Raw genomic sequence first — 12,360 nt, 5'->3', positions numbered from 1 at the left:
AAAACAAATGAAGAAAACCGGAAATAGTAAATAAGATGATTCATGTAGCTAACTCTATAAATTTATACTTGCTCTCTCATCTTCTTCAAAAGACATAGAAGTGTATAAAGTAATGATGATAACAATGTATAACTGGGTCTGTAGCACAGTGAGATGTAATGCGTGTGACGACAGCTCACGAGGGAGAGAAAGGTAACACGACTCCATAGGAGTGAATGTCTCCCTGAAATTTAAGTTAGTATAAAGCTGGTAAATTAAGATATATATGGTAAACACTAGAGCGACTACTAAGAAGATAATTCAAAAAGCATAGTGAAAACAATCATTAAGGAAATGAAAATGATACATTAGAAAATATTCACTTAATGCAAAGGAAGGAGCGAAAGAGGAAAAGAGGAACCAAAAAATGACCCAGAAAACCAGAAGTAAAATGGCAGACGTACATCCAACCATATTGATAATAACGCTAAATGTGAATGGGTTAAATAACCCAATCGAAAGGTAGAGACTGTCGAACTGAGTGAGAAACGATATCCAACTACATGCTGTGTAGAGGAGATACACTCAAGACTCAGAGAAACAAGTAGGTTGCAAGTAAAAGGATGGAAAAAGATCTATCATGACAGCAACCCTAAGGGAGCTGGAATGGCCACACTGATATCAAAGAAAACCAGACTTTGAAACACAAGGGGTTCCTAGAAGAGGGATATTTTCTAATAAGGGTCAATAAATCAGAAATACATAACCATTATAAACATATATGTACTTAGTAACATAGCTCCAGGATGCGTAAAGCAAAAACTTACAGAGTTAAAGGAGGAAACAGACAATTTAACAACGATAACTGGAGGCTTCAATACCACACTCTCGGTAATGGGTAAAACAACTAAACAGAAGATAACAAGACATAAAAGACTTAACAATATAAACAATAGACATTTATGGAATACTCCACCCAACAACAGAATACACATTATTTTCAAGTGCACGTGGAACATTCTCCAGACTAGACCATATGCTAATCCCTGAAACGAGCCTCAGTACATTTAAAAGGACCGAAGTCAAATAAAGAGTATTCTCTGACCGCAATAGGATGGAATAAAATTAGAAATCAATAACAGAAAGAGTTTGGGGAAATTTATAAATAAGAGGAAATGAAACAGCTCACTTGTACATAACCATTGGGTTAAAGAAGAAACCATAAGGAAAATCTAGAAACATTTTGAGATGAATGAAAAGGAAGATGTAACAGACCAATACTCATGCTATCCAGCTAAAGCCGTGCTTAGGGGGAAATTTATAGCTGTAGATGCTTCTATTCGTACAGAAGAAAGATCTCAAATCAATAACCTAAGCTTTCACTTTAAGATACCGGAAAAAGAAGTACAAACTGAACCCAAAATAGGAGAAAGAAACAAAGAAGATTAGAGCAGAAATGACTAAAATAGAGGGAGGAAAAGAGAGAAAATCAATAAAACCGAAAGTTCTTTGAAAAGCTCAACAAGAAATGAGAAAGCTTTAGGTAGACTATCCAAGAAAAGAGAGAATACTTGTGACATCCCCCACAGACTTCCTGCCTAGCTCTAACAGCCCACATAGACTGCGGACTTCCATCGCGGGGAAAAGCGTATAGATCTCACCCAGGGCTGGCCCCTTCTTTTGAGGGTTGACACCTCTACAGTCTCTGCTTACTTTTGGTTGCTCTTACGTGCCTTCAAATAGTTGTCTGCATTTTACCCAGAGTTATAATTATTTGAGGGAAGATTATTCTGATATAAGCTGCTCTGCCATTTCCAGAACTGGAACCTCCAGATGGCCTCTCAAAGAGGAAAGGGGGCGTTTCCAGGATAAAGGGAGTCAGCGTAGGAAAAGTTTTAACATGGACACGTGATGTTTAAATCATGGGCTCGACATGTTCAGAAGACCAGCCCATCATTTATGAGCTACCAGCAGAGGCCAGCAAAATTCTCTCGACTTGACGGTAATAGGATTCTCAGTGAGCGTGGAGAGAGGTGATTCTTCCTGGTCCCCTTGACCCTGAAGCCTGAATGGACGAAATGATCTTTCTGCTCTTATTATAAGACTCGCCACGGTCTCCATCTGAGCTTGCAATCCAAATGGATATTGTAAGATTCCTCTTTTTTTCCTCTATAAATCTAGAATCAGGAGACTAATAAGTAACACAGCTTTTAGAGTATGAAGACAAAGTAATCAAACACCAAGGACAACCATCACGAGTAGAAGACGACAGTTGATTCAGACTCCAGCAATGCTGCTGACCTAGAAAAAGAAGTCCCAGGCATGGTTTCTTTCCTTGACCCACTCCTAAATTCATAGCATTGCATCAAAATGGCTTCAAAGTTAAAAGAAAAAGATTTCCACATCAGTTCATTATGTATTCATCATAAAAACAGAAATAGGTCTATAGAAATTACCAAAAAAAAATGGATAACTACAAATAAAATGTTACAGGTCTATGTAAAATTATTTCATAATAATTTCCAACGATAGAAAGCAAAATTTTTAACAATAAAAATGCTTTGAGTTAGAGTAGACATTGGCTCAGACAAGCTATAATTTCTTAGATTAACTGAGACAGGGGCCGGACTCCTAGGAGGTAAGGGGCGCTGAGGAGGGATGAAGACTGGCTGTGGAGGGCGAGGATTTACGTAAATTCAAGAAATCTACGCGTACAGGAAGGAGGAGAAATAGGACAACAGCAAAAAGGAGGACACGTAGTAACGCATCTCGGGAGACCTAAATATGTCCGCAGTCACCAGCGGAGGAAATGATGATGCTACAGGAAGAAAGAGCGGGGGATGGGAGTGCAGGGACGCTGTCAGCCGAGGGTCCCCTCGGAATAGCGGACACGGGATCACACCATAGGCCACGGAAAGGCGGCGGGAGGGATGCTCTGTGCCCACGGGACGTGATGTTGCCTGAAATCCACCTGGACCCCGACCGCGTGGAGGACCCCAGGGATCCCGGGCACTGTCCCACAGGGAAGCCTCGATTTGTCCAACTCTGAGGAAACTTTCCTGGCGAGGCCACTATTTTGTAGATGAGAGAAGATGTTTCTGCATTTCTGGGCGAGGGGAAGGAACCTCATTCTCACCAGGGCCCAGAGGTATGAGCCGGAGGGGTGCCACAGAGAAGGTCTGAGAATATGCAAATCCGCCGGGACGTATCGGTGCCTGTGTGTTTTTATGTTTTTCTGGGGTGAGGGCATGTAGCTCTCACCTGATACTTAAAAAGTTGATTCCAGGAATATTAAATCAATAATAAAGAAAATTTTAAATGAAAAAAAAAAATGACCTAATCGTGTTTCTTTTCCATATTTCCTCGATGCTATGAGGACATTAGGTGAGGGCCCCACTCCAGACAACTTGTTCTGTTTTGTCACAGTGCTTATCACTGTCGTTTTTCAATAGGCATTAGTATAATCGCTAATTTTCCTCACCAGTTCTGTGAGCTACACGAGGGTGGGAATGGCAGCTGTCTCGGTCACTTCCGTGTCTTCCAGTCCAGCACAATGGCTGACGCAGAGACGTGCTCGATAAATAGTGGCCGAAAGAATAAATGTGCATTTTTACGTGTTGTAATCACAGCAGGTACAACTGCTTCTTCTGCCTTTCTGTAAATATTATAACGCATTTCCACAAGGCTAAAAGACTTATCATTTTTAATGGGTATTATCATTTTAACCCTTCCTGCCCCACTGAGCAGTGAACTGCCTTCAGTTATTCATGACTATAAGGCATGGTATAGCGTGCTTAGTATTTTCCATTTTTACGGACCGTTTCATTAAGATGTGCTCCCAGGAACTGGGTCACAGGTCAAAGGGTAAGGGCATCTCAAAGGCTAATGAATTATGCTGCCCAAGAGCTTACGAAAGGCCAGCGCGTCGTCACCGCCCTTCCCCAGCAATGAATGGGGACGCTGGTTTTATGACTACTTCAACATCGCATGTTATTGTTTTAGAAACCTTGCTAATGTCGTAAATTTAAAATGGTCCCTCATTGTTTAATTCGCTTATCTTTGATAGCTGAAAAGCTGAAGGGACTTTAGAAGTCCTGTCTGAGGGTTCCACTTTATGTTCACTTCAAATACGAGCTTTTCATAAAAAGAGAAAGGTAATCGGAGCCCCTAAATATACATGGCATCTTGTGATGCTTGTAAAAGGAGAAAATGCACCTTCTCTTTTTTCAAATGCGCTGTGGAGCTTGGCCCACAATTCACCAAAATGCTCCATTTTCTGGCAGCTGAGGTGCTTGGGGGACCCCAGCCAAGAGCCCTTTCCAGCATGGGGGTGGGGGAGGTGGAGGCCCAAGTGTGCAGTGGAGCTGGTGAGCGGTTGGCTGTGGTGGCCTCTCATGGGCCTGAGCCAGACTCCAAAAGGGACTGAGCTCCACAGGGGCTCCCATTTCTGCTTACTGGCCCCTTCAAGGAAGGTAGCAAGCTGCCCGCTGAAAGGAACTTCGCCAGGAATGGGATTACAATGAGTGTAATCGTGATCAGACACTAATCTGGCTCAACCCATTAAAAAAAAATCTAACAGATACATGAATACTGACCACTCGAGACGGCATTCAAATTAAGCTCAGACTAAGCACGTGAGAAAAAGTAAACCAAGGATGCTGAAAAATCTCATTCTGGTATTTAAAAATAAATACAGATTACTGTTTTTTAAAGATATTTTTGAGTTCTTAGTTAAGATTTTTGAAGCAATTCATTTTGACCCTGAGCCTCCACGAAGGGGCGTCTGCTGCACGTTCCCCATCCTTCCACGAGTCCCTTGTCAGCTCTCTTCGCAGGCCATGCAGCCCTCACACCACCACTAGGTCCGCTCCTGGATGCTCCCAGGACAGTGTCCACATCTGGAGTCCAGATCTCCTGCTGCCTCCTCCTCCAACCCCAGCCACGTTCTGAGGGACAAACACCACTAGGCCACGTCTGTTGCGCTATCCATCACGCTGTCAGAAGACCTGGGTGTCAGTCCTCCATCACCGGGCCCAGGGACCGCCCCTCTGAGCCTACTCCCACTTCTGGAATAGGCAGGGGTAGAAGCACCCACAGAGTCTGCTAAAGCTGATGCCCAGAGTCGAGAAGACCTTGGGAGATGGGCTGCAAAGTGACAGGGCTGATTTGACGATCTGAAAAGTCTCCCCTAGCTCTGACATTCTGGGGTCCTATATATGCCATTCAAATGTATTTTTATCACTTTATCCCCCTTAGTATGTAGTACAATTTAGGCACAGAGTAAGCGCTCAACTCTCGCACAAACAAAATTAATTGGGAGTCCAAATCACAGTGAAAAACACTCCACAAACATGTCACAACAGAGCTAGGGCTTGTGAATCTGCACGTGTGTTTCCAAAACGCCATCGCCACTATAGGCACGAGCACTCTGCACCCTTAGGATATTCACACACATCTATGTGATGATTATTTACCTCCTATTTCCTTCTGAAAACACCTCAGAGCTATTCTAATTCCAATGATGCTCGCCACCAGGTTTGGCTGGAGGAGTCCCAGCCCTGCTACTTGTCCCTCGCTTGCTGGAGAGACGTATCCACTTTATCCCACACGTAAAAAACCAAAACAGGTCTCAGAGATCACCTGCTCCACCTGCGGGAAAAGTAAACTAAGAGCTGAACTTCAAAGCCAAATTCTGGGGAGAACACCTAGCAGCAGCAGGCCCGGGAGACTGGCAGGCACCTCGTATTAGACAACTTGGCAGATGGGGCAGGGGGCAGGTAACGCCTTCTTTAACATCCTCTGACAGGAACAAATCAATCTCGGGTTGGGCTTCTCAACGGAGAAGGAGGAGAAGGACATCAGTAACAATGACGATGTAAGATATGGATGACGATGATGACGACGGCAGAAGCTAATTAGGGAAAGCATGCGCTACATTATTCTGGCGCTTACTATATATAATCTCTTTTATTTTGTACGTTGTCTCACTTAATTCTCACAAAAAACATCCCAGTGAAGTAGGTATCATTGTGACACTCCCCCCTCCGCCCCAATGTTAAAAAGAAACTGAGGCTGGTCAGTAACTTGCCCAAGAAGCCCCCCAGCTAGAACACGACAGAGTGGATTCGAGCCCAGTCCATGCACCCTCAGAGCCCGGGTTCCAGAGGGCGGAGGATGGATGCAGTCAGCTCGTGATTGACAGCTGAGTCACGACCTGCAGAGGCCAAGGGTAGAGCTGGGGGTGGGACAGACAATAGCTATAAGTCGGGCGGGCCTAGGGGTGGGTCCGCCATTGCTCTGGCCCTTCCAGGGAGAGTGTGACCTCCAGCTGGACATGACGGCCAAACAAACTATTGTGTGCCGCTTTGCAGGAAGCTGTTTGAAAAGGTCATTGAAAAATAATCTTACTAAATCAAGCTGTAGCAATATTTTTATTTCCTTTCATGCAATGCCACGTTTAAAGGCATTAGGTGGGCCAGTTTATAAAGCCTGGGAAACAAGTCTGTGTGACTCGAGCTGAGAAAAACAAAAGCGGTCTCACTCTTAAAGCAAAGAGCACAGCGTCAGATGGTGCTCCTCCTTCTCAGAGCAAGGCCTTGCGCTCAGCACCTAATGGATGTTTGACAAAAAAAAGCCCCTCAAATGCAAAACACTTTTTCAGAGGAAGGTCACACGTCCTGACATTTAAGCATGTTAAATCATCTTCTCACGGTTCTACAGTTTTTCTTTTTAAAGAAAGACTTAAGAAATTGGTATACAGACTTAGGATGATTAACTATGTGGTTTATAGTTTATTTTTTAGATAAACGACAAATCGCTGTCACTTTTCTGGGAAATGGCTCTATACAGTGTTAGTAGACAAGAGAAATTCAGAGACCCCATCACTCAAGCATCCCCCAACCTCCACTCTAAGCTATTACACCTGAATTAAGACAAAGAGTGTTTAAAGAGGTTACAAAAACAAAACCTGGAACCCGACAGATCTATTGGAGGCGGGGGTCCATCCACGTGTGCACCATCCACCTCTCCCCAGAAAGCGTGTTTTGATGGTGAGTAGGGCAGATAGAACACGGAGGCCCCCAGACTCACAATGGACCCTGGAGAGAGGAAGCAGACAACAGAGTAGGAAAAGCAGAAGTTCCCCACCTTTGCCATGAGCCCAAGGATCAACCGAGAAACAGAAACCCCAGAGCTGTAGGCGGAGAGGAACCCCGAGAGCAGTTCTACAGGCCTCCAAGGAAGGTCCCCTGCTGGGCCCAGCAGCCAAGCAGAGGTGAGGTTGGTAGAAGCAGGGTGCACAGCTCCCCCCGACAGGGTCCCCCCACAGCTGCCCGTGTGCTGCAGAAGCCAGGAGAGCCCCAGCTCTTCTGAAATGGACGGGCTCGCTACCCGAAACCAGAGAACGTACACATCAGGCAAATGGCTGATAACTTCAAACTAAAATCCTAAAGTCATTACAAAATGCCCATTGTGAGGGAGAAAAAGTACTAGAAGTCACATTGTCTCGGAGACTCCCAAACACTGCTGCTGCTTTTTAGCATTTCATATTATATACGTTTACATCATTTGAATATGTTACTGGTCGGATATAACCTGCAATTACACCTGTGAGGAAAATACCTCTTGAGAATAGCTTCCTTCTTATAAGACAAAGGCAAGAGCAGGTCCCCATGGTTGGGGCTGTCTGTCTGGACGTCACCAGTCCCACCTAGGTGGGATGTCAGTTCAATGAGCGCAAAGCCCAAAGGCGTGTTGCCATCTGAAGTCTGGCTGCAAAGACAGGCAAAGAGGTTCGAAGTTTGCAGGATGTGTGTATAACTGAGGCCTTTCTTGCTGGCTCTGCCTATTAAATAAGACTATTTTCTTAACGAAAGGAAGAGGCCGGCAAACTAAAGATAAAAACTGGGTTCTTACAAGTACAATGATGACGTTTCCTTCTTCTCTTTTGGTGCAAAAAAATAAGGAACTTAATTGGTCACAAAAGCAAAAAGCTGACACCTACAGATTCTCTCTGAAGATGGACTGGTCCATAGTGATGGTGATAACAGACACTTCTTAGGAGGGTCACCCAGGGTCTTGTTACAATGCACACCGATTCAGGGGGTCCGGGGGGCGGGGCTGAGAGTCTGCATTTCTAACGAGCTTCCGATGCTGCTGATCTGCAGGCCATACTTTGAGTAGCAAAGCTCTACAGTTTGCCAAGAACTTTTCTTGTTGGTTCTCCAACCTGTCCACGGGGATGAGGCTATTATAAACTGGTGCAAAGAACAGAAGTGCCAGGTTATAGACCATGTGCCACTCGAAATGCAATTGGCTCCCAGGCTCTTATCGACTGGTTCCTTCTGGCCTTTTCTGGAAATGTTTGCTACTTGCTTGGCACTAGAAAGCTCAACCAGGGCCCGTAGTGTGAGTGAAAGAATGAACACACACACACACGAAAGAAGGAAGAAGGAAGCTGAGTGTACTCGGCTCCCAGCTGGCCCCCGTGCCCATTCAGACCGTCTTGTAAAACTGTCGGCAGGCCATGTAGGGAGATAGGGGAACAATGCAAAGCCATCAGAAAGAGGGAGGAAGATGGGGAAGTAAGATGAGCAGCAGCTAACTTTTGGGGATCACTCAGCGCCTGACATGGCATTAAGTCTTTTACATCAACTGTCTACTTAATCTTTTTCAAAACTTCTGCGGACTAGGGATTATAAAGATTCCCACTCTATAGTCTAGGAAATTGAAGCACAAAGAGGATTAGTGACCCAAAATAACCCGGTTAGGAAGGAGGGGGCAGGCTCCAGACTCAGGCTGTCTGAGCCCCACACGACAAGCCCTGTTCCATGGCAGCCTCCTTCTGTGAGATCCCACAAGCGGTTAGTAACCCCAAGTTGGCTTAACTGTGCGGCCTCTCGGATCTGATATTAACACAGCTCCAAAGACCTGGTCGATATTTCCGGTGCCTGTGTTTTTATTACATGGAGACACCTAAGTACATGGGCTTCATGTGTTTACCAGCTTTGTCTGGTAACTGCAGTGGATACTGACAAGATGATTGTTTTTAGAGAAGTAACATTTTTAAAATTTCAAGACCAGACCCAGAATCTTCATAAACTCTTGGCCCCTAGTATGCTTTGATGGCTGGGTACATATTAAGAATTAATATAACCAATTAAGAATTACTATGACTCGCGTGCTCTGGCATTTAGAAATCCCGTCCACTACACTAACTCACGGGGGTCTCGTGTCGCCTCTCTGAGGTCAGGCAGCAGCACTGTCCTCATTCTACCTGTGGCAGCAATGAGGCCGCCAGGATGTTAAAATTCAGAGCCAGAGCCCAGGCCCCTCCCTCCCCTCACGTCATGGCCTGGTGCTTAAAAACTTAATTCGCTTTAGTGACAAATAAAATAAATTCTACAAATAAAATAATAGCGATTGGTGCTCATCTCTCTAACCAGGTTCTTTTTTGTTAACGGTATAGATTCTAATTAATGCCCAAAGTCACATACTTGGGGAGAGTCCTGAGCTACCCAGGGGAGCAGCTCAGTATGAGTTGGGGGTGCCCATGCGTGGTACTCGGGAGCCTGGCCCCCTTGGCCCCTGCCCAACCTGCTTTATAGAGCCTACCCCACCTCGCACACAGAACTCGAACCCACAATCGGCCAAGGATTCCAGCTGCGGGCCAGAGACACACCAGGTCACCTCCTCCAGCGAGTGGTGAAAACATTCGTCTGTGGTGGGAGGAGTTTCCCAATCCTCAGGAGGGACCTAAAAAGAGTCTCGAACTCGTGAACTTGCCTCTGAACTGGAAAAGGCACAATGGCGTTCACTTTCTTACTCTGCCACTTAGTTCATTTTCTTCGGGCGAGTTATGTAAACATGCCGGGTCTCAATTCTATCATCCATTTGTCCAGATAATGACACATACACGCAGAGGTTGAGCGGAGTGGCCAGCACAGAGTCCGGTACACGGGCGGCGTCCAGTGTGTGGCGTCTCAAGGCACAGGGACCCTGCTTCGGAGCTGGGCCCACAGCAGGGCAAGCCTCTGCTTCCACACAGCCCTGAAGCGCCAAGCGAGGTCAGGTTCACAAGCGTCAGTGGCATATGAACAATGTGGGGGTCTTGATGAAAAGTTTGCATGGTTAAGAATATGAAATAACTGACCGATTTGCAATAAGTGCTATCTCTGGCGACAGGGAGTTGAATTTTTCTGGTGTGTGGCCTTCTGCTCTAAGTTTGTGAATGTGTGGTAGAAAGAGTAAAATATTTACCTTTTCCAGGGCCTCTCTGTCAAGTAGTTCTTGCACAGCTAGAAGCTTGATGCTGTAAAAAAATTAAAAGCACACTTGAAAAAAAAAGCACTTCATGCCACCGAGCATCACACAGGTCACAAGAACTAAAGTCTGAAATTTCAGCCTGCATTTCTACATCACCTCCCATCTTAAGGTGGCCTTTGGCTTGAATTGAAATGACCATTTCAGAACTATTAAAAATGTTTCTAAATTGTAAAAGTGATTTTACCGTATGATCTAGCAATCCTGCTTCTGGGCATATACCCCAAATATCTGAAAACATAGACTCAAACAGATATTTGCACATACTCATGTTCATAGCAGCATTATTCACACAATCGCCAAAGGTGGAAACAACTAAAGTATCATCAATGCATGAATGGATGAACAAAACATGGCACGTACATAAAATGGAATATTATGCAGCCTTAAAAAGAAGGAGATTCTGGCACGTGCTTCAGCGTGGATGCCCCTTGAGGACATTATGAAATGAAATAAGCCAGACACAAAAAGACAAATGCTGTATGATTCCACTTAGATAGGGTATCTCAGGTAGTCAAATTCAGAGACAGGAAGTAGAATAGGGGTTCTCCGGGGCTGGGGGAGGGAGAAATGGGGAGTCTGTTTAATAAGTCCATAGTTTCGGTTTGGGGTGAGCTAAAAGTTCCGGAGATGGATGCTGGTGACAGCCGCACGAGGTGAATATACTCAATACCACTGAGCTGTACATTTATAAATGGCTAAAATTAGAGTTAAGGGTTATGTACACGTCACCGCGAAAACATTCTAAAAGTAATTGATAGCTGCTTCATGCAAGGAATCTGAATAAATTCATAGGATATGAAGAAGAAAACAGTTGCCCATGTTCTGTATTAATCTTCCCCTGATGTCCCTTTGATGAAAACAAGCAAAAGGCTAAAATCACGGCTTGCAAAGAGGGCCTGCTCAGCCGCCCATCGACGGAGCCTACTGTGTGCTGGTAGCTGTGGGTGCACGATGCCAATGACATGCTCCCTGCCCACGAGGAGCTCGTAGCCTCTTGGAGGCCATGGTCAGACCAGAATATGACGTGCGGTGTGCCAAGTGGACAGGCCAAGACTCACAGAGGAGTCCAGCTCGGCAGAGGTCAGAGACGGCTTCGTGGAAGAGGGATGGAATTAGCCTTGTCAGTGGGGGAGGGGCTGGGAGAAAGGCCACCTACAGGGGGACTACAGAGGCGAAGGCACCAAGGGAAGAGAGAAGGCGTGGGGTGGACACAACCTGCCAGATTCCAGTTTAGGGGCCAGAGCCCAGGCTGCAGCCAGCAACCGAGACGAGAAGGTTCAGAAGTAGATGCAGGTGTTACGGGGGAGGTATTTTCCCTTTGTGACAAGTGACTTTTGAAGTGTTCATGGACACAATGAGCAGGCATCCAAGGCTGGACTCCTCAGCACACAGAAGGAAGCAGGAGGGTTCAGCAAGATTGTTTAGGGAACAGGTCAGCTGTTGGTGTTTCTGTGTTCCCTCTTTATCCAACTAATCTGTTTATGGTGGCTGGTCACAATGTCCCCTGTCCCCACCAACCTGCACGGGCTGTCTGGAGCAGAAATGGGCACCCCCGTGCCACACACCTCCCACAGAAGGGGCTATGCCCATGATAAGGTTCATCTTTACTTACAGAATTCTTTGTAACCTCTACGTACAACTTGGCGAGCACTATCCAACCAAATGCAATGATCGACTTAAAAGCAACTCCCGGAAGTGCCATCAAGGTTTTAAAGGCTTACAAGAAACCACTACCGTCACCAAGAACAATTTAGCAAACATCAGGGCTGATGGACAGGATGCGCGGGCACTCCCTCTGCGCCGATCCCACTGACTTCCCTTCATCTCTCGCACACGTTTGCTTGTGCTGCTCCTCTGCCTCGGAAGGGTCTTCCCCCAGAGCTTTGCAACACGAACTCAAACTCATCGCATCAATCCGCTCCCAGTGCAAACGCCGCCTCCTCCAAGCAGCGTCCCTGGTCACCACATTTTCTTTTGTTCAGAGCACTTACTGGTATCGTAAAGCATTTATTTGCTGGGGTGCTCTTGTCTGTTTCCTCCTACCCAGCACAGACGTTC

General features: G+C 45.7%; 1 protein-coding gene across 1 annotated transcript in view; it reads right to left on the bottom strand.

Moving 5' to 3' along the window:
* EEPD1 (endonuclease/exonuclease/phosphatase family domain containing 1) overlaps window positions 1–12,360 on the bottom strand; it is a 94,902-nt gene that overhangs the window by 27,157 nt on the left and 55,385 nt on the right. The window contains exon 3 of the mRNA XM_023532042.1: window positions 10,237–10,288. Coding sequence (XP_023387810.1) covers window positions 10,237–10,288 — 52 coding nt within the window. The remainder of the gene's footprint in view (window positions 1–10,236; window positions 10,289–12,360) is intronic.

Source organism: Pteropus vampyrus, unplaced genomic scaffold (assembly GCF_000151845.1).
Source record: "Pteropus vampyrus isolate Shadow unplaced genomic scaffold, Pvam_2.0 Scaffold75, whole genome shotgun sequence".
In the NCBI taxonomy this organism is placed as follows: Eukaryota; Metazoa; Chordata; class Mammalia; order Chiroptera; family Pteropodidae; genus Pteropus; species Pteropus vampyrus.
This window is presented reverse-complemented; position numbering and strand designations above follow the sequence as displayed.